At 52.4% G+C, this 27,835-nt stretch overlaps 1 protein-coding gene across 2 annotated transcripts in view; it reads left to right on the forward strand.

Annotated features, from left to right (window-relative positions):
- Igsf21 (immunoglobin superfamily member 21) overlaps window positions 1-27,835 on the forward strand; it is a 225,524-nt gene that overhangs the window by 191,315 nt on the left and 6,374 nt on the right. Inside the window, exons 5-7 of one of the 2 annotated variants that reach the window (XM_032895328.1) lie at window positions 23,173-23,288; window positions 25,802-26,068; window positions 26,198-26,276. In XM_032895328.1, coding sequence (XP_032751219.1) covers window positions 23,173-23,288; window positions 25,802-26,068; window positions 26,198-26,276 — 462 coding nt within the window. Of the gene's footprint in view, window positions 1-23,172; window positions 23,289-25,801; window positions 26,277-27,835 lie in introns of both variants that reach the window. The other variant, XM_032895319.1, reaches the window with a different exon arrangement.

A 27,835-nucleotide genomic window follows, 5' to 3' on the forward strand; every position in this document is an offset into this window, starting at 1 on the left:
CGAGACAGGGTCCTCACCTCTATGACCTGCCTTCCAACAGGGATGGCCCAGGTTGAGGTGCCCACATGGAAACTGTACGTTCATTTCCCAGGCCTGCCTGGAGCTTCGTGCTAGATGGCGGCCATAGTGACTGGTGGCTAATGACTGTCACCACACCACCCTCACCAATCTGTTCCCTGACACAGGCCTCCTTCATGCAAGTTGGTCTCTGCATCACACGCTATTTCTTTCCAGGACGCCTGTCTACTTCTCTTTCCTTCTGATTTACTTTATTTTTTGGAACCAAGGGTGACCTTGAACTTGCGATATTCTTGTGTCTACCTCCAGATGGCCGGGTTTAGAGACATGTGTCGGCACAGCAGGTTTATACAATCCTGGGGATCCGACCCAGGGCTTGGTGCATGCTGGGCAAACACTGTACCAGCGGAGTCACATCCCAGTCTGCTCTCCACCCTTCCTCCTTCTGAGGACACGGGTCCTTAGCTTAAGACGCGCCCTGATGCAGTGCCTCTCAGTCTAATGACATGCATAAGGTCACACTCTCGGGGACTAGACCTTAGGACTCACCATAGGTTTGGGGAAACAAAGTCAAGCCACAACAGTAACGGAGTGAGGAGGAAGGAGGCTGTGATTGGGAAGCCACTGCTCTGTGTTCCCAGAGACATGGTCACCCATGGTTGTGCGGTTAACACGTCAGGCTCGACTGTTCACGTCCTCTCTCAAGGACACTCAGGTGCTCAACTAGGTAGTCCTGCTGCTTACCCTTTAATAGAGAGGGAAAAGAAAGGCGGCCTTCCTTGCCTGGTTTCCCTAGCCAGAAAATAGGGGGCGGGGGTGGGGACGAAGATTTATCCTAGGCCATCACTATTAATCTTAGTCCTGGTCAGTGTTTTATTGCTGTGAAGAGACACCACGACCACTGGCCATTTCTCTTATAAAAGAAAGCATTTAACGGTGGCTGGCTTATGGTTCAGAGGTTTAGTCCATTACCCTCGTGGCAGGAAGCCTGGCAGCGCACAGGCAGCCATGGTGCCAGAGAGGTATCTGAGAGTTCTACATATGGATCTGCAGGCATCAGAGAGAGAGACTGAGTCACTGGGCCTGGCTTGGGCTTTGGAAACCTCAAAGCCCACCCCCAGTGACACACTTCCCTTAACAAGGCCACAGCTCCTAAATCCTTCTGAAAAGGGCCACTTCCTGGTGACCAAGCATTTAAATACATGAGGCTAGATGGGCATTCCTATGCAAACTACCACACCACCCACTCTGAAGAGAGCTTACCAAGCAGTGGGCCCTGGTGGTGTCAAGACTTCCTCTTTGAGGAACAATGTTTCATGAACAATGAAAGTTTGTTCATTGGATAGAGGCATAGCCTAGCAAGGGTAAATCCCTAGCATGCATTCCCTCATAAACTGGCCCTGGTGGTGGCCACCCATACTTCCAGCAGGCAGGAGCATGAGGACTTCAAGGCTATCCTCAGCTACATGAGAGCTTGAGGCCAGCCTGGGCTAAATGAGACTCTGGCAAGAGTGAGAAGGAGCAATCCTCCTCTCAGGAATCCCCCAATCCCCGCTCTCTTTAGAGCTGCCCCATGAGGCTAGCTAGCATAGTGAACTTGGATGGTTTCCACACCTAGAGCCCCAGAGAGCAGTGCTAGGGTGTGATACCCCGACACTGGTATGTGTGCTTTCCAAGGTGTCCTGCACAGCTTTTCTTGTGGCTGGTGTTCATTCCCACCCCCACCACACCCCACCTTGCTATTTTATTCAATGGTCCTATCGAGTGATAACTCACGCCCCACCATTCATTTAATGTGTCCCATTTACCTCAGGACCTCGAAGCCGCCGCCATAGTCCCTTCTAGAATGTTCCCATCACTCCCCAAAGAAGCCTCGTGACCATGACCACACAGTCACCATCTCCCCGCCCCCCAGGCTTTTCTTACCGTGGATCTTTCAGGATCTTCGGTGAGCGGCTTCTGTCGTTAGTGTTCTCACAGTTCCTGTGTGGTGCATCGTGTGCCAATGCTTCGTTCTTCCTTTAGTGTTAAGCTGCATCCCACTGTATGGGTTTCCCTTATTCTCGGATCTTCTGTCTGGGGAGGGGCTTCGGGGTTCCCCCTGCCTTGTGACGCTCACGAGTCACGGCTGTGAACACCCGTGAACAAGTTATTGTGCGAACAGAGCTTCCGCTTCCTCCTCTCTGTGCCTGGAAGTAAATGGCCAAGAACCGGTGTGAACCAGTGTGAACTGGTGTGAACCGGTGTGAACCCGTGCATAGCCTTTTAAGAGGATAGCAGGAAGCTTTTGCAGCCATATGCCTGGAATTTGGGGAAATTGGGGAGGAGCTCTTTGCTATTGCTTCACTTGGTTTGGTGTTTCTGACACACGAAACTCAGGCTGCCCTTCACTCACGGCAATTCTACTGCCTCAGCCCCCCATCCCACCCCTGGGATTGTGTGAGACTTCAACATGCCTGACTATCTTAGGCTTCCCAGCAGCATCTTAGGAACCCAAATTCTTGTCAACACTTGTTATGAAAAGCCAGGGGTCTTTTTCAGTCTACCCATCGTCCTGGTGATGGGAGGAGGTGGCATCTCCTCACAGGTGTGAACCTCGCCCCTCTGCAGGAGGCTCCTTGGCGGTGTCCTATCTCCCCAGGGACTGGCCAATTCCTAGGCTTTAGTCCTGTGTTGTTTTGCTGTAAGAGCCAGTGATCTCCGCACACTCTCCCATCCTGTAGGCTTCGCTTTCAGGAGGCTGACCTCAGAAGAACAGAGGGCTTCGATTCCATCCAGCAGTCTGTTCCATCTGCTTCTCTTTTACTGCCCTGTTGTTAGTACCTCCGTTAGGGAGCCCTTGGCTAGTGCCAGACGCAATTTACCGCATATTTTTCTTCTAAGAGTTTTTATGACTTTAGCTCTTTCACTGGGCAGACAGTGCCTGCTGAGTTGTTGTTTAGATGGTGAGAGAGAGGGGTCCAGATGTCCCCGCAATTCCTGTGGCAAGCCATCCATCCCACCGAACTCGCCCAGCCCAGTTAGCAAGCACACACTAGGGTGGGAAGTTCTCTTAGTTTCGATCTGAACCGTACACAGATGGCAGCTGGGTCTCACCCCATTTGTGGGGCTGTACCTTGCCCTCTGATGAACGAAGGGAAAGATAAGACAGACTCAAGTCTCAGAACTATCCAGGGTTTGGGTAAAATGCAGGTGCTTTATGGAGTGCTGTCTCTTGGTGGGCAAGCCATCATATATATACATATATGCCAGACATTATACAAATATATATATATATATATATATACATACACACACACACACACACACATATAATGTATTGGTAGTTGACTTGTGTGTATACCTTTGTGAGACTGTCACCCCTGGAAGACATTATGAGCTGCTATGTGGGTGCTCAGACTTGAACCTGGGTTCTCTGGAAGAGCAGCCAGTGCTTTTAATCTCTGAACTGTCTCTTCAACTGGGCAAATAAAATGTTTCTCACACACCTGGCTTGGTTTTTTTCTTTTCTTTTCTTTTCTTTTTTTTTTTTTTTTTTTTTTTTTTTTGAGCTGGGGACCGAACCCAGGGCCTTGTGCTTGCTAGGCAAGCGCTCTACCACTGAGCTAAATCCCCAACCTTTTTTTTTTAAGTTTGATTATTTCACTAATTTCTGAGTGCCCCCTGCATGAGTTTCTGTGTACCGCCTGCATGCAGGTGCCCACAGAAGCCAGGGGGCACCTCACCCTGTGAGCTGCAGTTACGGGCAGTTGTGAGCCACCTCATATGGGCATTACAAACTCAAACACAGGCCCTTTGCGAGTGCAGTATGCTTCTAACCGCTGAGCCGTCTCTCCAGCCCCCACAACTGGCTTTTTATTGTGGGTGTTAGGATCCAAATTCAGATCCTCATGCTTATCCAAAAAGCATATCTTGCCCACTGCGCTGCCCCTCCCCAACCCCCACTCTTCTGGAACTCTCCATTCTGTCTCACAGTGTGTGTTGGCCCTGGTGCACACCTGTGAGTGGCTTGGCAGCCATGTGGCCTTGGGCACTGGGTTTGGGGAAGATGGAGTAATCCAGTTATTCCAGCTCCCCCAGGGAAAGAAACTTGCCCTGGTGGATGGAAGCTTCTAGAAAAGAGGAAGCAGGGCTCTCTAAGGATCAATGGAGGCCACTCTGCCTCCTTGAGGTCTGGCTGGAGCATAGCCCTGCCGTGGAATCCTACCCAGTGCCCTTCTCCAAAAAGGCAAATTCCCAAGATGGGTCATTGGTAGAGTTCCCTCTTGTCTTGAATATCATTCTACTGCTGTGACAGAACACCATGACCAAGGCAACTTACAGAAGAGAGAGTTAATTGGGGCTCACAGTTCCTGAGGGTGAGTCCATGGTGATCCTGGTTGGGGGCTGGGGGTGGGGGAGCATGGAAGGAGGCAAGCAGGTGTGGCTCTGAGGTTGTAGCTGGAAGCCCTATCTTGAGATACAACCCTGAGGCAGTAAGAAAGCGACACCACACAGGGAATGTTGCTGAGTCTTTTGAAACCTCGAAGGCATCCTCTCACGACACACCTCCTCTAAGAAGATCACACACTCCCTAATCCTTCCTGAACAGTTCCACCAACTCAGGACCAAGTGTTTAAACATGTGAGCCTAGGGGAGACATCCTCATGCAAATCACCACACCTCTCAAGAAGCCAGAGCTTGCCCAGGGCAGAGGGAGTTGGAAGTCCAGGGGGCACAGCCAGCCGTGGGTAGGAACACCCTGCACAGCTCTGAGGTTCCTGGCAGGGGCTGCTGAGAGGCAGGGCTCACAGCTGCAGGATCTTACACCCCAGGGAGCCTGCTGGGAGGAAAATGATCAGCTCCAGCCGGGTCTGGGAGCCCGAGGAGATGAGCCAACCTCTGGGCACATACTAATTACAGGAAACATCCAGGCCACAGCTGCAGAGAACTGGGGAGAACTCAGAACCCAGATGTGCTGGGAAGTCAGGCTGTGAACCCCCAACCCTTACCCCCTGTCTCAGAAACTCTCAGACCCTTGGGTCATCCAGAAGCTAGCAAGCCAGATCTGTGACCTGTCTCCTGGGTTAGGGTTAGGGACAAACCAATGTTACATGTCCCCCAACCCATGCCTAGGCAATCAATCCCCAATTGGAGAATTGCTGTCAGAGAGATTAGGTCCATTGTGTGGATGAGGTGCACCTTGTGGATGAGAGGCATGGAAGGTCTTGTGTTTGAATCTAAACTTTCTACCCATTCCCGAGACTGTCTACTAAGTGTTTATTAGCCACCAGGCATGGCCCAGCACCTGATGGATCCTGGGTAGCAGCCTTATAAGCGAGGTCTGTCACTTGTTTTCTGTTTCCCAAATGGGGAAAACCAGGCTGAGGATCTGTGCCCAGACAGGCAAGTCTGAGTAGGGTAGGACAGCAGTTTCCAACCTGGTGGGTCTCCACCCCTTTGGGGGTTGAGCAAGCCTTTCACAGGGGTCGCATATCAGCCACACTGCACATCAGATATTTACATCACAACACCTAACAGTAGCAAAATTGCAGCTATGAGGTAGCAACGAAAATAATTTTACGCTTGGGGGTCACCACAGTGTGAGGAACTGTATTAAAGGGTTGCAGCATTAGGAAGGTTGAGAACCATTTGAAGCCACTAATGTGGAAGCCAGCAGGGCAGTGGGCTCTCTGTGAAGGTGTGTGGATGGGAGCTGACCGTGCAGGACAGAAGCTGAGCGCTGGTCCTGTGTCCAGGAAGAACTGTACAGACAGCAAAAGGGCAGGTCACTAAGGGGGCGACACAAAGGGGCATGGGTAAGTGTCACACCACACCTGTGGCCTGGCTTCAAGAGAGCAAGAAGGGAAAAGGGGGCAAGATAAGGTCCCCAGTGACTTTGATGGGTCATTAACTTAATGCCTCCATCTTCAAGTTCATACAACCCAGGCTTCCTGAGCAACACAGACCTGGTAGAGGGAGGGTTAAGTCTTTTCTCTGCCACCCTTCCTATGTTGATCTTGGAACCTCCTCTGTTCTTTTCTATTCTCCCACTGCCTTACCACCGAGCTCACTGAGCACCATTTCAGCCTGCTGTGCCCTCCACCTCTCAGTGGAGTATGACCTGGGATGTTGCTTCATTTCCCCGGGGCCTTGGTCTTCCTGTCTGCTAAGTGGGGTTATAGTAGTATCTTCCCACTGGGGCACAGGCATGTGACGATCAAATAGAGCCCTGTGCCCCTGTCCCACAGTGACAGTGTTTCTCCCCCCTTCCCACCCCAACTCTTGGGCCAGCACCCTATCCTGTCAGCATCAGCTTCAGCAGGGGCAGGGCACAGGTGACAGCTGTAGGAATTGCTAACAGCCAGGGGTGGATCTCTCAGCAGGATGGTGGCAATTCTGTCCCCTCCCAGGGGGTTGGCTGCCAAGTGATGGGAGAGCATGGAGCCAGCACCCCACCCTGACCCACCCCTTCTAGTCTCCCTGTTACTTCATCTTTTAGTGGGTCTTCTTCCCTGGAAATGCGTCTCCTCCCCCATGAATAACATAGTGCCCATGAGGAGACAGGAAGTACTCAGCCTGCTAAAACAGGAAGTGCTCGGCTCATACACTACATACAGCCATTGCGAAGGTGCCGAGCAGGCATAGAAAAGCAGAGACCACCCAAGCCAGCCCCAGGACTGAACATTGAGCATAGCATGCGGCTCGAGGGACCATTCTGTGCACAGCAGGTCCCAGGCATGGCGAACAGCTGGAAAGGGGTTGGGCGTGAGATGCCCGGCAAGACTGGGCACAAGGTTGACATGTTCATCTGCGCAGGTACCAGGGCAGTCATAAAACCTCATTTAGTGTCCCTAGTTTCAGGGATTTGGGACAGAGAGCAATTGCCCAAGCACCCTTCTTGTCAAACAGATAGATCTTTCAAGGTGGGGAGTTAGATAGGCAGTTTAGGGCCTGAGGTAGCGGCTGGGCTGCACTGGGCTGTGCTGGGTTGTGCTGGGCTGTGCTGGGCTGTGCTGGACTGTGCTGGGCTGGGCTGGGCTGGGCTGTGCTATGCTGGGCTGGGCTGTGTTGTGCTGGGCTGGACTGGGCTGTGCTGGGCTGTGCTGGGCTGTGCTGGGCTGGGCTGGGCTGTGCTGGACTGTGCTGCACTGGGCTGCCATGAGGGTCCAGTCCAGAGGACTCAGGCCTAGGCCCTCTAAGGCAGGTATTAACATGCCTAGAGCCCGACACTGTTGTCTTGAGTACCTGGAAACAGCTGGGGGTCAAGAAAACGACTGATCTCCCCTCTACGCACCCGCCCACCCATGGCCTCCCAGTTGCCAAAGTCACCAGCTGAGTGCCAGTGTGGCTAGGCAGACAGATGGTATGAGCTCAAAGAGGTGCTCTGAGTGAACCAGCAAGGACGGTCACTTCCCAGCTTCAGCCCCAAAGGTCTGAGCCTGCCGCCTGCCTCCTGCCCAGGTTCCTCGAATTCCCTGTCCACCTTCTTCAAACAGGGCTCTGCCAAGTTGGGGTGCCCTTGACAGAAGCCCGCTGTGCACCCAGAGAGACCCAGCAAGCACATTCCGTCAGCTGGCCAACTCCTGAGCCCCTTTCGAGGAAATAGGGACAACAGATATTTCAGCCAGGGGCAGCAGGCCAGCCAAATGCCCACTGGATGATAAGTAGCCCCTACCAGACACCAACGTGGGCAGCGTGAGGTTCCCAGGCGCACTGGCAGCTGGCACTCCAGCAGCCTGGACATCAAAAGGTCCCATTTCACAGAGGAGGAAACTGAGTTGGTTCCTGAGAGGAACTCAGTCAGCCTCAGATGCCGGTCTTTCTCCTCAGGGGACTTAATGCTTAAGCTGCAAATGGACACACAGCCACTGAAGCCCCTTCTCCGTATGGTCTGGGAAACTGCATTGGCTATCTCCACCAAGCAGACGGCTTGGTCAAATGGCACATACATCTGTGAATGTAGGGTCCCTGGGACCACAGAGCCTGTGGCCTCCCCACTCCTCCCCAGGGACCTCAGTCAAGGGGAAGAGAACAGGTCACGTGTCCCCTCATCTCTAATTCACAAAGACTGCCTCAAGCACGAGCTCTGCACCTGCAGCATTGAAGGGAGGAGTCCTCGTCTTTCTACAGAGCGCCACCTAGGGGAGAGATCGTGTCAGTAGCAGGCAACCAGGGAAGGGTGGTTATCAGTGCAGACTTACCCCAAATTCTTTAAACTTAGTAATACATAACCCTTGTGGCACAGGTCTTCCCCACTTTGGTCAATGAGGAAACTGAGGCCCCAAAAGATTATCTATCATGACCAAGATCACGCAGTGAGTCAGCGGCAAGCCCCATAGCCCGGTTCCAGAAGCTTCTATACAGCCCCTCACTGAATCTTCCTGAGCCAAACAAAAGCGTCTCATTTCATCCCCTTAAACTTCGCAGCCAAGTGGCTACAAGCCTCCAAGTCCCGCCCACCTTCTGGACCTTCTGCACCTTGCCCCCAGAGCGCCTGGAGGTTTGCACAGGCGCATCCGCTCTGCCTCCCAATCCCCAAACGAGCATGTCCGCAGGAGCCCCGTTAAACCCTGACAAGTGTTAGGTCAGCAGTACAATGCTTTATTCTCACACCACCCGGAGCAGGATTTAGTGTCTCTGGCAGAAGGTAGGCAGGCTACCCTTCCTGGGACAGGACCCTTAATTACCTGGGGTATGCAATGCTGGAGCTGCAGTGTGCCTCGGCCCAGGGTTGTAAAGCGAGCAGAAGGCTGGGTTTTCAGGGTTCTAGTGTTCCCGTAGCCCCATCTGAGGAGCAAAAGAGCCTGGAGCAGGAATAGTGAGGGGCTGGCAGTGTGGGAACCAACTGGCCCTAAAGGGAATGGACTGAGAAAACACAATCCCAGCACCATGTATTGTAGGGAAAACTGAGACCAAGGTCATGCTGCAAGTGGCCTCATCCTGGGGCTCACAGTCCTGGCTGCTGATCTGGATGGAGACAGTAGATTCCCGGACTTGGTTTCCCTATCTGTCCAGAGAGAGACAGGGTTCCTTCATTCACTTTTAGCCATTAAAGCCTTAATGAGCCAAGCCTTGAGCAGAGTTCTTCGAAGATGTTCTAACAGAAGCTAACATGAGGAGGCTAGTAGGATTATTCCCATTTTACAGAAAGGAAAACTGAGACCGAAAGGTTCCAAGGGCTGCTGTGTGCATCCAGGGCCTGATCTACAAGCTCCGGTCCTGGCACAGGGCTGGAAGGCCCATTCTCTTCCTCAAAGAGTCCATGACTGACAGGGAGCTGGGCAGGAAACCAGGTTCCTGGAAGACTAGGGATGGGAGTAATGGGGGAAGACTAGAGTGTAAGCAGAGGCAAGTGGGCATCATAGACAGCAGTCTCACCCTGGGTGGTGCTAGTTCTAGCTGGTAGAAGCATCCATGGTGCCAGACAGAGGAAGGGAAGGGTAGTCTACACCCTTCAGCTGTGTCTTAGTGCCTTAGGGTTTTACTGCTGTGAACAGACACCATGACCAAGGCAAGTCTTATAAAAGACAACATTTAATTGGGGCTGGCTTACAGATTCAGAGGTTCAATCCATTATCATCAAGGTGGGAACATGGTGGCATCCAGGCAGGCATGGTGCAGGAGGAGCTGAGAGGTCTACATCTTCGTCTGAAGGCTGCTAGTGGAAGACTGGCTTCCAGGCAGTTAGGGTAAGGGTCTTATAGCCCATGCCTTTAGTGACACACCTACTCCAACAAGGCCACACCACTCAACAAGGCCACACCCACTCAACAAGGTCACACCCACTCAACAAGGCCACACCTACCCCAACAAGGCCACACCTACTCCAACAAGGCCACACCCACTCAACAAGGCCACACCCACTCAACAAGGCCACACCCACTCAACAAGGCCACACCCACTCCAACAAGGCCACACCTCCTAATAGTGCAACTCCCTGGGCCAAGCATATTCAAACCACTACACTTAGTCACTGTTCGGTTGCTGTGAAGAGACAACCATGACCAAGTTGGCTCTTAAAAGAAAACATTTAACTGGAGGCTTGTTTACAGTTTCAGAAGTTTAGTCCTTTATCATCATGGTGGGGAGCATGGCAGAATGCAGGCAAGTGCTGGAGCAGTAGCTGAGACCTCTAGACACAATCCATCTGGAGAGGGGGGGAGGGCAAGGGCGAGGGCAAGGGAGGGAGGGGAGAGACAGAGAGACTGGGCGTGTCATGGGCTTTTGAAATCTCAGAATCCACCCCCCAGTGACACACTTCCTCCAATAAAGTCACACCTCCTAATGCTTCTAACTCTTTCAAATAGTCCCATATCCTAGTGATGAAGAATTCAAAAATATGAGTCTATGGGGGGGCATTCTTATTTAAGCCACCACAAGCAGAGGACACCACTGTATGCTGGAGCACAGGAAGGGGCAGCCAGAGTACTAGACATGCACGCACTTAGCAGGTTACAGGCAAGGTCTTAATATCTTACATAGTATTCAGTAGAACCCTGTAGACCCCATATGATGGTGGGGCCATTCTACAGATAAGGCAACTGAGGCACAGCAAGGATAAGTGACAAGCCATCACCACCTAGCTATTACATGTCAGAGCCAAGATGCAACTGTGAGTTGCCACAGTCCAAGGTCAGAGGTGAGGCCCCAGGGTGGCTAAGGCCCCAGCAACAAGCATGCTCCTCCCCCATGCTCCAGCATACAGCAGTGACCCCTGCTTGTGGTGGTTTGAATAAGAATAGGGCTTCATATATTTGAATTCTTAGTCACCCAGGGAGTGGCATCATTTGAAAGGATTAGAAGGATGGGGAAGGTGGTGAAGAGGGGATACAGACCCTGAATCTCTGCAGCTTCAGCCAAGGCCCAAAGGTTAGCAGCTGGGCACCTTCCAGAATAAAGCTTCACTCAGCTCTTTCACGGATCCAAGAGAGAGTCAGGAATGGAAGCAGTTGGGAATGTGTAACCATGCTCCAGTGTTTTTTCAGTGTGTGTGTGTGTGTGTGTGTGTGTGTGTGTGTGTGTGTGTGTGCGCGCGCGCGCGCACATATTTGCATGTGTGTACATGTGCATGTGGAGGTCCATAGATGATATCAGATATCATCCTCAAATGCTCTTCCACCTCATTCACTGAGGCAGGAGGTCTCAATCAAACTCAGAGCTCACTGATACAGCAAGTCTCACCAGTCATCTTGCTCTGGGGATCCCCGTCAGTCTTCTGAGACTGGAATTACAGGCAAACCACACACTCACACAGCATTTACATGGATACCAGGGACCCCAACTGGAGTTCTCATGCTTGTGTGGTATCTGCTTTAACCATTGAGATCCCCAGCCCTGGCTGAACTTTACTCTGAACTATGGAGAAGGAAATGTGGGAGCCCCCTCCCACCAGATACCCTCCCTGCAGCTCCTCCTGATAACTACATTATGAATAGCAAGCCAAACAGATGATTAATTTGTCTCCAACTTAAAAATCAATCCTGAAATGTTCATAGGATGGGAAAGGCAGTGGACTCAATGCCTCCTGGAAATCTGCTCCACCACGGAAGAAAGGCTTTGAGCTGGGGTATAGGGTGCAGGTGTGAGGTACAGGTGCAGGGTGCAGGTGTGGAGGTACAGGTGTAGGGTGCAGGTGCAGGGTACAGGTGTAGGGTGCAGGTGTGGGGTACAGGTGCAGGGTGCAGGTGTGGAGGTACAGGTGTAGGGTGCAGGTATGAGGTACAGGTGTAGGGTGCAGGTGTGGGGTACAGGTGCAGGGTGCAGGTGTAGGGTCAGGATCCAGCACGCTGCTTTTCAGGAGACTGGGGAGGCCCAGAGGGATGAACTGATGACAGCTAAGATTGATTGCTATAGAAGGTTAATGTGTGCATGACCCCCTGGCTACTGTCTGCTGTGGCACTGTTTAAATGGGGAAACTGAGGGAAGGGAAAGTCATCTAGAGGTCAGAGTCAAAGCCTCCACAGACTGCAGCCCTTTGATTCCCACTGGTGCCTTTGTTTCCAGTGTAATAAAAAACTAAGAGCAAGAGTGGTCAGAACCCATGTGCGCCCATGGAGTGCCCAGAGTAGCCAGAGCCCATGTGGGCCCATGGAGTGCCCAGTGTGGCCAGAGCCCATGTGTGCCCATGGACTGTGGAATTCCCATCTTTACTCCCTGATAGTGCCCCAGTGTGGAAAGTCACCCCCAAGATTCTAGCCCTGGGAAAAACCAGAACCCAAAATTCCACTGAACATGGATACTCCTGACTATAACTGCCCTCTAGACAGAGCCCTAAGCCAGGACCATCCGTCTCCATCTTACTCCCCGCAAGCTGCTCCCAGAGACAGTCCCATACCCCTAGCTACAGATGCCTAGGAATGAAGCTCGCTCTGCCAAGTCTGCAGTCTCCCAGCTGGGGTTCCCCAGCCCTGGCCATCGAGGCAGGGCTGAGGCATTTCCAGCCACCAACACAGAGGCTCTTTGTGTCCTGGGAGGGACATGACTCAGCTAATGGGACCATGGGGTTCCAGAGTGGGGCTTCTTGGAGCCCAGTAGCCCCAACCTTAATGACGCCTTGGGGAGAGGCTATGGTGTAGATTGGGGGAGACTCTTCAGTATGCTTCTCCACTTGCAGGGCCTCCCAAATTTCCATAGACTTCCAGAGGCTTCTAGTACATGAACACACACAGCATAGGGTGAAACTGCCCAAGCGTGTAATATATACCTCTGTGGTGTACTGAATATGCTCCCCCAAATGTGCCAGCCCTGCTGCTATGAAGCAGCTCTGTAGCACACCCCATAGATTTTATCTCTGCACCTATGACACATTCTCTCTATAAAGCACAACAGCCACGTGGGGGTAGGGGCTGTGGGGAGAGCTGAGGCTCACACGAGGGAGCCACCCACCGAGGCTCAGGCCAAGGAACCCCAGGGCCAATGGTCTACTACACATGACTGGCAGATTTAAAGGCCAATCAAAAACTTGGATTATTGACAAGCAGCCGGCCCAGGCGTGCCGCAGTTGTGGGAGGTGGGGTTTGGGGGTGTGAAGTCCTGGACCCAATGCAGAGGGTTGGGGAGGCCTGGAGAGTTCTGCCCTAGTGCTGCATGCCAAGGCTTGGAGGGCCAGGCTAGTATTCTCTAGTCCTCTGGAGCCCGCTCTCCCTGGATGGGAATAGCCTCTTCTGCTGACTGTTGAGCATGTATTATGCACAAAGCCTTCTGCTCACAGAGCAACTCGGGGGTGAACCAGCTGAAGCTTGTCTAGGTCGTGGCAGAAGTTGGCACATTTGAACTTGTTTCCGAGTTGCCCGGAGGAATTTGTAAAGACCAATAGATGGGTAGGGAGGAGGCCTAAGGACTTACAACTGGTGACTGCCTCCGGGAGATGCTGACAGCACTGGTTCAGAGAACACATTCTGAGAACCAGTGGCTTTGAGGCATAGCCTAGAAACAGCACCGGAGGGCGGGTGAGATGGCTCAGCAGACAAAGGGGCTTGCGGTCAAGCCTGATGACCTGAGTTCAATCCCCAAGACTCACAAGGAGTAGGAAGAAAACGAACTCCCACAAAGGGTCCTCTGACCTCGTCATGCACACATGGCACAAGTGTACACACACACACACACACACACACACACACACACACACACACAAACACTTCAAAAGAGCAGTGGGGTGGCAGTCCAGATCCAGCAGGGAATATCACTCCCCTAAGGTAACCCTGCTTTCCAGAGCAGTTAGCCAAAGCTTCCCCCATGAGCTGTCTATCAGGCCCGACGCTAGCAGGGAGAGGCAGGCAGGTGAGTGGGCTCTGCCAGCCAGTTCACACAGAGCAGGTGATCCTTGACATGGCTGGGCTCCTGCTTAGCCCAGAGAGGTCCCCATCTCAGGGTGGGAAGGGCCTGAGGGACAGCAGGTGTCCATACTGGGAAGGACCCGGCCCCAGACGCCCTCATCCTGTCACCGCCTTAGCACAGGGATCCCACAGCCAATCTCTGATTCACAGTGGGGGCTCAGCTCTGCAACTATGGCCCATGTAGTCTCCCCTGTTCACGGTTCTGCATGGGACTTGTCCTGGGATTGCTCCTGCATGGGACTGTGACCATTCAACCTAATATGTACTTCTCCCCTAACTGGAGATCTGAGGCTTCCCCTTCTCTCCCCTTACTTCATTGTTGGGATCCACCTCTAGTGAGAAATGTCACTGGGGCAGAGAGAGGGTGATGATTTCTACCCTTATAGATGGAGCAGGGGCTGGAGGGTGTGACACCTAAGTCCTTCCCCACTCATCCATGGTACAAACATTTCTTGAGTGATCCTATGTTAGGAGACAAGAGCCCTTCTCTTGGGTGCTTAAAGAAAGGAGGGAAGGAGGGAGGAGAGGAGGGAGGGAGGTGTCTTAGGGTTTTACTGCTGTGAATAGATACCATGACCAAGGCAACTCTTATAAGGTTAACATTTAATTGGGGCTGGCTTACAGGTTCAGAGGTTCAGTCCATTATCATCAAGGCGGGAGCATGGCAGCACTCAGGAAGGCATGGTGCAGGAGTAGCTGAGAGGCCCATAGGAGACTGGCTTCCATACAGCTAGGTTGAGGGTCATAAACCTCATGCCCATAGTGACCCAACAAGGCCACACCCACTCCAAGGCCACACCCACTCCAAGGCCACACCCACTCCAAGGCCACACCTCCCCAATGAGGCCACACCTCCAAATAGTGCCTCTCCCTGGGCCAAGCAGATGCAAACCACCACAGGAGGGAAGAAGAGAAGGAAGGAAGGAGCAAAAGAGGAAGGGAGGGGCAAGGAAGGAAGGGAGGGAAGGAGTCAGAGAGGAAGGGAGGGGAAAAGAAGAAAAAAAGGAAGGAAGGGAGGGAGGGGAAGGAGGCAAGGGACAGAGGAAGCTCTGTGTGTTTGGAGCATGGTGACAGGGTAGGTACCTGATGGAGAAGGCTGGAGATGGTGACAGGCCAGCCCAGGGCATACACCGGGCCTCCTGCACTCCCTGTCACAGCCTGTCTGGTGTCCTCTGTGCTCACAGACGTGAGGGACACAAACAGGAATGGAGCTCCTGTGTGGCAGACTGCCTGAGGTCTGAGGCAAGGATGAAGAGGACAGAGTCCCAGCCTCCAGCAAACCCAGCCTGGTGAGGAGAAGCAGAGGCAGATTCGGTCAGAGTGACAAGCTGCCTGAGGGGGACCAGCTCCTGGCACCCAGAGGAAAGGCCTTGCTAGGTTTGGAGAGATGTCTGAGGAGGCCATACCTGAGGTCCTCCTTGAGAGAGGAGACTGAGTCAGGTGGGGGAAGGCATCCAGGCTCAGGGTAAGTGAGGCATGGAGGCTATGCTGGGCTGCTCTAGACGCTGTAGCAGAGAGGACTTCCTGGAGGAGGCGCTGTGTTGAGTGACATCAAGAAGCAAAAGGAGACTCTGGAGAGGATGGGAAAGGAACAGAGACACAAGATCAAGAAATCAAAGAAAGAAATGAAGGTGGACCAGTTGGGCACTCAGGACATTTATATTCATGGACACTTATGTTAGAGGCTACTTTTCCGGTGTTTGAAATACAGCGTAATGGCTATGGGCTGATTGAAAAGGGAGGCAGTCGATACAGCGGGCGTGCTGAGAGGAAGAATGGATTTTTCGCAAATAATATAATTTTGAACTTGTCCATTCCTTCTTCCCGCCCCTCCCCCAAAATCTAATTGATGCTCTCCCTGTGATAAACGATCCTCAGGGCTGGAGCAGGCTCAGCACCTTCACAGAGAGGTAGCTGCAGGGCAGTGAAGGTCCCTCTCTGTAGAGCATGGTGTTCCTGGGAGGCACAGACTAAGGGCTGCTGGCCAGCAGAGAAGAGGGTTAAACAATCCTTCTGTTTGTTCAGCATTTCAAATTCTGTTAAGAGGTTTTTGCCCATTTTTCTTCTGCTTCTCGCAAAATGCCTGGGAGCTGGAAGGTTGGCAAATGTGTCAGATTCAACCCATTTCACAGACCGGAAGGCTGAGGATAGAGGGATGGCAGTCAATTGCTCTGAAGCACCAAACCAAGGATATTGACACCTGGCCTGAGTATGGAACTTGGCTCGGCCTTTGTTTTAAGTGGGCTCACTAGGATAAGGGGGTGACCTCGTGGGGAGAATTAAATCCTGGCAGGGCGGGAGCACAGCTGGACAGACCTAGGGATATTTGTTTACGGTGTCCCCAAATTGCAAAGACAGCTAGATCATTGACAGAACTGTGTGGGCTGCTGCACTATCTCAGAAGTGAGTTACAGAGCCCGAAACAAACTTCCGCTTGCAAGATACAGACGGGCCATATTTCAGGATTAATTTCATAAAATGGATCACCGACCATCACCATTACTCCATCAATATGAATTGCAGAGCCTAAAATAACCACCTCTTAACTCCCTCGGTGACTGTGGAACAGGGTGACAGAGCTAGCTGGGCTGTGTGGCGGTGTCTGGTTGGCAGCTGCACACAGAATTAGCCAAAGAAACTTCCAGAAGCAGATCCCTCCTCTTAAGACAAAGTGAGAAATCAGCCAGAGAGCCTGCTGGCTGGGTGGTCGTGGGAGGGCAGTTTCAGAGCGGTGTCCATAAGTGCAGAGGGGTTATTTACATACAGCGCCTTTGAAAGACGCCCCCCCACCCCCGACCCCGGGCTGTTGGGAGCTCTTGGCACCACGGTCCAGAGGAGACAGCAGAGGAGAGAGAAGCTGGATGAGGCAAGCCATGGCCTGGATGAAACTGAACAAAACCAGGCGGCCCCACACTGCTCACTCCGGACGCAGCCTTCCGGAGTTGAACTGCTTTAAATCGAGGAGGTCCCATGGGCTGTACGGCTGTGCCCCAAGCTGGCTGGGGATGAATGGAGGCTGGCCCTCAGGCCAAGGACACGTAAAAGGCTGCTTAGTTTTGTCCTTGATGGAAACCGATCCCGAAGGAAATCCAAGTGGTGGTGGGGTGGGGAAGAAATAAGGCAGGAGTTGGGCGACAGTGGTGGAGACTGAGCGAAAGCTGGAGATGGGAACTGAGCATGATGGCTCACACCTTTAATCCTAGAATTTAGGAGGCAGGAGCGGGGTAGGGGTGGGGGCGGGACAGGGGCAGGGGCAGGGGGATTTCTGTGGGTTCAAGGCCAGCCTGGTCTACATAGTAATTCCAGGCCAGCCAGAGCTACGCGTAGTGAGACCTTGTCTCAAGAAAAAAGGGTGGGGAGGGTGAAGACTTAGGAATGTAGGGTAGTTGGTAGAGTGCTCGCCTAGTGTGCCTGGCGTCCTGAGTTTGATTCCCAGCACCCTATAAATCTAGCATTACCTCCCTCGTAATGCCAGCCCTCGGGGTAGAGGCATGAGGATCAGAAGCTTAAGTTCATTTTCTGTTACACATCAAATTCACTGACCGCCTCGGCTTCATTAGTCTGTCTCATAAAAGAGATGGGATGGGCTCGAGGGGTCAAAGGGCAGATGGAGGAGGGGAGGGGCAGGGCCTGTAGGTGGATGGAAATTCAGAAGGAAGCAGGGAAGGGACTCAGGATGATAGAGTCGAGGATGGAGATGGATGGAAGCGCAGAGCGGGGTGGGAGGGAGATACACTGAGGGAGACCAAGAGTGAAGAGACACAGGTGATGAGCCAAGGAAGCAGGGCCCTGCATAGAACGGAGGCCTGGGTGGACACGGTGGCGCATGCGCGGCAGGGACCCAGCAGTAAGCAGCCAGCGTTGCCAGGTGGAAACAGCTTTCTGACTGTTTGCACTCAGCCTTCCAAGGAGCGACAGAGGGCATAATGTCGAGTGCCATTCTCCCAGGACACGGTGCCCGGGAGATGATGGTGGGCAGAGTGTGTGAAACCCTGGCTGGCCACTCGGATGCTGGCAGGTCCCATTTGTCATTGTCCACACAACCATTGCGGTCTTCCGAGCTTGAGCTATCTCTTCACACATGCTCAGAAATGCCGGGAGGGGAAGAGCGCAGCTTCCAGTCAGGCTCTGCGTGGTCGGGTGCAGGGCTCTAGAACAGGTTATATCTGTGTATGTACATGAGTATATATGTGTGTGTGTGTGTACACGCACGCGCACACGCACACGCCTCTGTGGATTAGTGTCTGACTTTCTGTGTGTATAAGTATGTTTTTCTCTGTGCAATTGTGTGTGTGTGTATGTGAGTGAATGTGTGTGTCTCTGTGTATTCATGAGTGTTTGTGCTTGCACAGGTATATGTGTATGTATGTGTGCTGGGTGTACAGGACAAGGGAGTGGTGCTGTGTGCCGTCCGAAAGACTTTCCAGAATCTGGAAGGCTGGTACCTGCTGAGGCTCTGCTAGTGACTTGCAGTAAGCAGGTTTCCGCATCTCTGACATCCGTGTGTCCATCTGTCAAATGGTAAGCCTAACCAGTAGCTACCCAACAGACACACTGTGGACACTACTGGTCTGTAAGTCTTCCAGTGAGCACATGGGAAAAGGTAAAATAAATGATAAGAAAAGCAAACTGAATTTAACCACATATTTATACCTAATTTATCTGAAATGTTTTACCACCAACACAAAATCAATGTAGAATTATCAGCGGTAATATTCAACCATTTTTTATCTTAAATTTTTACTTTATGTGTGTGAGTATTTTGCCCACACATCCATGCCTTTGTACAATGTGTGTGCCTGGTGTCTATGGAGACCAGACAAGGGCATCATATCCTCTAGGACTGGATTTAAGATGTTCGTGACCGGGGCTGGGGATTTAGCTCAGCGGTAGAGCGCTTACCTAGGAGGCGCCAAGGCCCTGGGTTGGTCCCCAGCTCAAAAAAAAAGAACAAAAAAAAAAAAAAAAAAAAAAAAAAAGATGTTCGTGACCCACCATGCTGGGGCCGGGAATTGAACACAAATCCGTGGAGGAGCAGCCAGTGCTCTTAACCATTAAGCCATCCTCTCCAGCCCTTTAGCAAAGTTCTTTTAAAAATTGGGCCTTTGATATCTGGTGTGCTTGTGGCTGGAGGGATGGCTTAATGGCTTAAAGCACTGTCTGCTCTCCCAGAGGTCCTGAGTTCAATTCCCAGCAAGCACATGGTGGCTCACAACCACCTGTAATAGGATCAGATGCCCTCTTCTGGCCTGCAGGTGTGCACGCAGATAGAGCATTCATACACAAAGTAAATAAATAGATCTTTAAGAAGTAAGAAAGAGGGGCTGGGGATTTAGCTCAGCGGTAGAGCGCTACCTAGGAAGCGCAAGGCCCTGGGTTGGTCCCCAGCTCAAAAAAAAGAACCAAAAAAAAAAAAAAAAAAAAAACAGAAGTAAGAAAGACAGATGTTTTGTGTGCTTTTTATACCAGCACACGTGAGCTTGAGCAAGCATCATTTGGGGTGCTCACACGCTACAGGATACAGGTGCCTACTGTGGTTGTGGGTGCAAATGTCTAGCACTTCCTGAACTCCTTGCTAAACTGCAAGGAAAGACCAGACTTGGTCCCCCCAACCCCCCGAGTCCATGGCAAGTAGCCTAAAACAAAGAAAACTAGCAGGGCGGAAGGGGGGGCACCAACAAGGGCAGCTATCACTCTACTTGGGACACTTTCAAAATATTTGCCAGTCCTACTTATTGGATCTTCATGAGCCCTTTTATTTCCATTCTGTAGACAAGGAAACACTGAGAGGAGTCAAGTCACCTGCCCAAGGTCACACAACTGACAAGTAATGTGGCTGGTCTTTGTACCTTGAGAGTTCTAGGTCTAGAGCCCAGAACTTAGCCCCCTCCCTTCTTCCTAATGATGTGGGAATGGGTATGAGCTCAGGACTGGAGCACTTGGCCAGCAAGCAGGAGGCTCTAGAGTCCTTCACTAGCACAGCCAACAGCATTGATTACCCTGACTGGATGGCATGTTAGGTACCATATAGTCACCGGCTCAGGTACTGCTTGAGCAGTTCTATCAGGCAGTTTCTCCTCAGTGTGACCTCAGCGAGATTTGACTGTGATAGTTTGAATCAGAATGGCTCCTGTAGACTCATGTCTGAATTCTTGGTTCCTAGTTGGTAGAACTGTTTGGGAAGGATTAGGAGGTGTGGCCTAGTTGGTGGAACTGTTTGGTAAGGATTAGGAAGCATGGCCTTGTTGGAGGAGATATGTCATTGGGGGTGAGCCACGTGATCTCGAAAGACTCCTGCTATCCTCAGTGTGTTCTCTACCTACTACCTGGGGTTTGAGATGTGAGGTCTTGGCTGTTCCTTGTGCTACTCCTTTGTTCTGCCACTGTGGACTCAAACCCTCTAGAACCGTAAGCTAAATTAAATGCTTTCTTTTATAAGTTGCCTTGATCATGGTGTTTTACCTCAACAATAGAAAATTAACTAATACAGTGACACGGGGGTGGGAGTGGGGTGTTGAAGGGTCCACCTGCCCTTTCGGGCCCTTCAGCGTTCTGGAGGATATTCTTTAACTAGCATATTTTGGAAGTGAAAATAATGATGAGGTAGAGGTGGTGTTGAATGAGACTGAAGATGGAAATGGTGGCTGATGGAAGTGGGGATGGGGGTGTAGAAAGAGGTGAGGATGGGGACCCTTCAGGGGGACACTAAAGGTATGGGGGAACCACACAAAGAAAGCTTAGGAGGCAGGGTTTTATGCTCAACTCTGACTGAAGGGCGGGTTCTCAGCCTTTGGGCCAACAGAACTAGAAGCAGTTCCCAAGGAAACTGAACCGCCAGGCCTACACATGCTGCAGGGTACCAGGGAACGGGAACGCTCAGCAGCTGGAAGGTTGGGCTGGTCTGGTGAAATGAGAATCTGGGCTCCAGACCAGGCACTCATGACACAAACTTTTACTCTCAGCACACAGAGGGGGCGACAGATAGACCATTAAGAATTAAAGCTTAGCCTGGTCTACATGGGGAGACAGACCCTGTGGAGCCAGGTTGTCACCATTCAGATCACAGCTCTACCTCATGCAGGGTCCAGTCCCACACCTCTTTTTTCCCCATCTGGAGAATGGGAATAACACACCCACCTCGCAGGCCAATCGATGGTGAGGCTGGAGTCAGCAGCTCGTGGAAGTTGGGCCATCACTGATCTTTCCCTTAAGATCTTTTTTCTCAGTGCTGTTCTGTAAAAGTTACACTGCGGAGTTTGCAACTTCTGGGTAATTGACGTGTTCTGGTGTGCATTTCCGTTCTCCCAGTTCCTACCCGACTTACCATCTGTTTTGAGCCATCTTCCACTTAATTACAATTCTCTGTCTATTGTTCTCCCAAGCTCCGCGCTCGCTCCCTCGGCTTCCCTTCTCTTGCCCCCCAGCATGTGTGGCTGCCTGAACGGAAGCAATGGCTCATACCTGGCCTCATCTCACGGGGCCCTAAAACACAGCAGCCCAGCGCTTGCCGCCCCCACCAGCACACAGGCTTCTCCGCACGCTCACCTCCCTCCTCGCTGGATGCCTGCAGCAGGCCCCTGGCACTGAGCCCCACACCTGGCGGGTGTCAGGAAATGCTCAGTGAACTTAATTAAACTCAACTGGGGTGAAAACCCCCTGCAGGAAGGCAAGGTCTCCAGCATCTTTTGTTTGTTGTTTGCCACGGCGCGCACAGGCCCAAGGCCAGGGAAGCCAGAACGGACTGCCTGCCCCAAGCAGAGTTCAAAGATGGTACCTCCTGCAGCGGTCGGGAAATCGCTGCAAAGAATCATCTTCAGGTTGAACTCCCAGCGTGAAACCCTGCGGGTTCTCTAGCTTGAGTTCTGTCCCACATCCACATCTGTTGAGCACAGTTCCCATTTAACCAGGGAGAGGTCGGAGGTTCACAGTGTGGTAATGTCCCCAAGACATGAGGGTGATGGTGACTGAACTGGGGTGTGGGGAAGGGGAGGAAGGGATGGGAGGGAGGCTGCCATCCACAGTAAAGTAAAGAGAAGCTCCCATGCTCCGGGTGACTCTTAAGGAACACCCTTAGCTCATTCCCAGCCCAGGGAGTCAAAGCTGTCTTGTCCAGCTAAAACTACCATGCTGTGCTTTCTGGCTCTTCAAAATGAAGTCACTCCCCAGTCCCTGCGCGCTCTTAAAACGTTCAGTGCAACTCCCCACCCCCACCCTCCCACTGTTGTGTTTTATAGAAAGATAAGGAGAGAAGGGAATGTGTTTGTGGATGTGCAGTCAGGTGTGGGAGAAGGGGGTGCCTCCGCGGGACGATACTGAAGCATCCCTTCCCCCTGAGGGACCAGAGTTTATTTAAGGCATGGGGAGGGGAGTTGCGAGGGTAGTAGAAACAGAGAAAGGCAGAGAGAGTAGAGAAGTAGAGGAGTAGAGACCGGCCAAGAGCACATTGAGAAAGGAGGGAAAGGTATCGGCAGAAGGGGGAGGGGCAAGAGGACAGAGCAAGAACAAGAAAGCAAGAGAGAGGAGGGGCTGAGCAGCCCCTTTTATAGTGAGTCGGCACACCTGGCTGTTGCCAGGTAACTGTGGGGCGGAGCCTAGACAAAATGCTAACACTACTCTCACGAGAAAGCAGAAAACCCTTAGTCTGTGGGGAGCTGGTCACACAGCTTTCCAGGTTTCTGGGGAGGGCGGCGTTGAAGGCAGAGGAGGGGAGATGGAGGCCTCGATCTGCTGCAGTTGCCGGTATCATGGTGTAAACACACCCGCAGGGACCTGTTTAAGTTCATAACAGTTTAACAGCTGGTTCACAAAATTCCTGAAAATGTCATAGTCGCCTGCACAGGTTGGAGCTGGCTGCAGCCCAGATAGCGAGTGTCTGCAACTCACTGCCCTGGCTTCCTAGATGTTGGGGCAACAGGAGTACCCAGCTCAGCTGCCCTTCCCTCACTCCAGCCCCCCCCATCCCCAAATTGGGCCCTTGCCTGTGCTATTTCTGCCTTCCTCTCAACTGCTGCTTCCTCTGATCACAGCCCAGTGTGGCTTCTCTGGCAGTGACTCCTCAGGATCTCTTCACTGGGGCGGGGTTCCCTTCTGCACTTGGATACTTTATCTGAATACCTCCTGGGACTGGATGTCCTTACCACTCCAATCCTCGCAGCCTCTTGAGTGGCCCGTATTTCTTCCATTCCAAGTCCCAGGAAGCAGGGCCCACTCTGTGTCCCCATCAAGGGACCCCGTGCTCCCCAAAGCCATGAATACTGAAGTCCACCTGGTGTAGAACTCTTCCTAAGTCCCCCAACTGAGTCGATATCTCCTGATCTCCTGTCCTTCCCTTTGGAAGCTCCTCCCACCTCCATTGAAGTCGTGGCTGCCGACTCCCCTGCCCCCTTCAGCCGGTACCAGGCCCAGAACTTCACACTGGTCTGCATCGTGTCAGGAGGGAAGCCAGCGCCCATGGTAAGTGTTTGGGGGCCCAGCCAAGACTCCTGCTCTCTGAACCTCCTTCAGGGACCACTTCTGTGCCCAGACAGGACATAGCCTGTCCCGTTCTGCCATCCTAGATCTTCATAGTAAGGGTGGTCTTCCAGGAGCCCCTAATAAGCCCCTCCTTGATACTGAGGAGAATGGGAAACAATAGACAGGGTCCAGAGATGGGAAGGGACTTCGCCAGAGTCTCCCTGATATTCTCCACAGAAAAGGGACCCAACTTCAGTCTCTCATGCTTCAAGCATGCTGCTTCTCCTGGGCCTCCATGGGCTTCACAGGAAATCTCCCCAGATGGAAGAGAGGAAAGAGAGGGGGAGAAAGAAGTGGGGAGGGAGGAAAGGCAGGGTGGGATGCTCAGTCACGAGGGGTGGGGGGGGGTGGGCATCCAGAGAGCCTGGTCTGAGCTCTGCTTCTGGTCACACCCATCCCCAGAACTGACCTGACCAGGTGTCCCCCCTCCTCCTCTTGGCTTTGGTACAAGGCCAAGGAGTTGGACACCATCAATGTCTCAGAAGCCATGGGACCTTCTTGACCTAATAATTGCTCAGTGAAACCTCGAGTGTCTAACTTCTAACAGGGGAGGCATGAATCCCTCAAGTTCCCTGAAAGCACCCGTATCAGAGCCTTTGAGCTACATTTGGGGGTGATCCAGTGTGGGCATCTTAGAATAATACTGTAGTCCTCGGCCCAATGAGTTTCACATATTTCTTGGGTTTAGCAAGATGGCGGTGGGATGGGGGATAGGGGTAGGATAATGAGGACCTGCAGTTAGACTTCAGATGGACAGGTAAGTGTCGTAGGGGATACCACTTACCTTCCCAACACGACTGTTTCTCATGCGTGGGCCAGAGGTGGGACATGAGGATCTGAACCTGGGACCCCAGAATCCACTGTCCAGGGCAGAGGAGTGGATAGTTGTGGAGATGCCCCGTGGTAAGATACAGGAACCGGATGGGGCACAGACACGTGGGCCTGGAATGAGGGTACGGGGCACAGAGGTCAGCAATATAAGATGTGGTGGTCAGGGATCAGGAATGCAGAGACACAGGGGTCTGGGGTAAGGGTCTAGGGCACAGGGGTTAGGGGTATAAGAGAGGCATAGGGTTCCAGCCACGAGGTCACTAGTGAGGCATAGAGGCAGATGGTCAGGACTCCGTGGGCAAGTTTAGAGTCACACTGCAGCCTCAAGCAAGCAATGATAAAGGTGACCTTAGAGCTACCGATGCTGAAGACAAAGCTCACAGATTTCCCCTCAGAATCCCTAAGAATGTGCAGCCTCCCCCAAGTTGGGGAATCTGGTCTTTCCTCCGGGGAAAGGAAGACATGAGGGGGGTCTCCTGGCCCTGGGGCTACAGGCGCACCCTCCTCTCACCTCACCACCAGGCTGCCACTTAAGACACCGTCCTAAAAAATGCTCCCCCTCCCTATGTTCCTCCTCTCTCCTTCCCCCTCTTCGCCCCCTTTCTCTATATGAAAGATTCTCATTCCCTGACAGTCCGGGCATCTTATGTCTGTCTAGAGCGTCAGAACTTGAAAGCAATTCTTTGATATAAATTACAAACCTGCTTTTGAAGCACTTTTCAGAAAAAGAAAGAAAAAGAAACGCAAAGAAAGGGAAAGAAGAAAAAACCAAAACCCCCAAAGCAGACCATTAGGACTCTTCTGCAGAGTTTTAAACTCTGACAGGTCCTCCACACCCACAAATCCCCCACTCCCCAGCCCCTCCCTCACCTGCCCACCCCCCCTTCTCTCCTCATACCCACCTAGTCCCTGGAGTCCCCGCTCACGCTGTTTCCTGCTCTTCTCACTCCCCGTCTCCTATCGATTTATTTATCTGATTTATTAAAAAAATACACCCAATCCCCACAGGCTTCTGGGCGCGTGTACCAAAATAAGACAGCAAATTAAATTAAATGCCGCCTCGCAAAACTTGAATTCCCTATTAGCAGAGAAAGGGAGAAGACATCTTCTTTCGCCTGCACCTAGCTCCCTCCCACACACGCACCTGTTTTCTGCCTCGCGGCTCTGAATTACCAAATTGTGTGAGCAGGCGGGACACACACACACACACACACACCTCTCTTCTCCTTCTCACGCCTCACTTTGTCCCCATTTCCTCCTCATCCACGTCCCCCGCCCTCACCCGAGCTGCTATGAACCATAATAGAGCCCAGATGACAATTAAGTGGCCTCTAAAACCAAACTTCCCATGTGACTTCATATTTAAGCCCCCAATTGCTCCCTGGAGTCAATCATCTTACATCTCTTTACAAGTGGAGAAACTGAGGCTAACCCCCCCCCAACTCGTCGATGAATACGTTGGGATGAGCCATCGTTTGGCTCATAGCTCTTCAAGGGCCTGTGCGAAAGGAGTGGGCGTGGCCATCTCCCTAATGACCAGGAAGCCCAGGCTCTTCTGAGAGACCCTCAGCAAGGTAAACCACCCACCCGTTATTTTTCCTTTGTCCTGCTTGCAACTGTAGGTTTATTTCAAACGGGATGGGGAACCGATTGATGCCGTGCCCCTGACAGAACTGCCAGCGTCCAGCTCTGGCTCCGTCCAGGACAGCAGGCCCTTCCGCAGCCTTCTGCATCGAGACGTGGACGATACCAAAATGCAAAAGTCACTATCCCTTCTGGACACTGAATACCGGGCTGGTCGTCCCTACACGGAGCGCCCCTCACGCAGCCTGACCCAGGACCCCAACCTCTTCGTGCAGCCCACCACGGAAAACATACCAGAGACAGTGGTGAGCCGAGAGTTCCCCCGTTGGGTACACAGTGCCGAGCCGGTCTACTTCCTGCGCCACAGCCGCACCCCAGGCAGCGATGGCACGGTGGAGGTGCGGGCCCTGCTCACCTGGACCCTCAACCCGCAGATCGACAATGAGGCCCTCTTCAGCTGTGAGGTCAAGCACCCAGCGCTGTCTATGCCCATGCAGGCGGAGGTCACGCTGGGTAAGACCTGGCAGGCTCTACTGCAGCCCATCAGAGATAAGAGGTTGTAGCCCAGCACTGGGGGCCACGGGCTGCTAGGAGCCAGGGGCGAGGGGAGCCAATGGAGTCAGGTCAGCTCGGGGGAGAGACAAGGGTCTTCCGCAAGGTCGTTTGTTGAACTGGAGAAAATGGAAGTCCTCAGGTCTGCGGGGGTTTATTATGGTCAAACACAGGGGTGTTCGGTGGGCGTTTGCTCGACTTGTAGAAGCTTGACTTGTAGACCCATTACAGGTAGGCAAAGCTGAGGATGCAATTAGTGACGCTTCTGGCCCTGAGCTGCTAGGCTCAACACAGCAGAGCTGTGCTCTCAAGCGCTATCTACTGACACCGTCTACACCCGGAAGGCTAGGTGCCTTTCTCTTAAGCCAGCTCCCAGAAGACCCTTCCAAATGGATGCGCACCCCTGCAGCTCCCACAGAACATCAGGAGAGCTGTTTCCTGGGTGCCTGTCAGTCACATGCTGCTTGCCTTTGCTCTGTAAATTCAGCAGCGGTTTCTATGAAAAAAGTCGTGGGCCTGGATGGTCACACTAAAACTCTGGGACATGTAGGATAGCCAGGACTCCTGAGGTGAGAGCGTGAGCTAGGGCTAACTTCTCTTTCTGCCTAGCCTGCCCTGAGCCTCCTGTTTTCTGGTCTGTTGAATGTGGCAAATGACAGGTCGGCAAATGCAGTTTAACCACAGGCTAGCAGCCCAGTTTGAACACCTGCAGTACCCGTAGTGGCCACTGAGGGCGCTGTCCTCATTCCCGTTCTTTAGGCGAGGGACTTGGGTTTTACATGCTAGGTCAGTGAGCTGGGGCAGTCTGTCGCAGCGTCCATCCACTCCCTTGGTGTTGCCCAGTTGACCGCTGCGGTCAAGGACATATTGAGTCATGAGTGTGACCTGCACAGTGATGAACCCCGCATTCTGAGAAAGGCCATGGAGCAAATGGAGTGGAGTGGTATTGGGGCACAGAATTCAAACACCCAGCAAGGACTTTGAAGCCAGGCCGCTGGTGTTTGGGCTTGTCTTCTGCAGTGGACCTTGTTCCCTCCTGCATTCATTTTTTAGGGATGTCTCGTGTGGCTCACGTGCCACTTCCTCCAGGAAGCATGGCTGGTCTGGTTGACTACCTTTTTTTTTTTTTCTTTTTTTTCTTTTTTTCAGAGCTGGGGAACGAACCCAGGGCCTTGCGCTTGCTAGGCAAGCGCTCTACCACTAAGCTAAATCCCCAACCCCCCGGTTGACTACCTTTTTAAAGCCCCTCTTCCTGATTTTTTTTTTTTTTTTTTTTTTGTCTCTCGGCCTTGAAAGTAACCTCAGCGGTGACAGTGAGGTGTTCCCTTTGGTCAAGCCATTAGCCTCAGGCTACTCACTTTCTCATGATCTCCTCATGTCCAGGCTGCACACCCACACAGCAGCTCAGCCTCAGAATGTTTCCAAGGCTGGCTCTTCTCGGCCTTTCCCAGCAGTCCAAGTTCTCCGCGTTCACCCCAGAGCGTCACGGCCTCCAAACTGGTCTTTCTGCTTCTGGTTTC

Source organism: Rattus rattus, chromosome 1, assembly GCF_011064425.1.
Source record: "Rattus rattus isolate New Zealand chromosome 1, Rrattus_CSIRO_v1, whole genome shotgun sequence".
In the NCBI taxonomy this organism is placed as follows: Eukaryota; Metazoa; Chordata; class Mammalia; order Rodentia; family Muridae; genus Rattus; species Rattus rattus.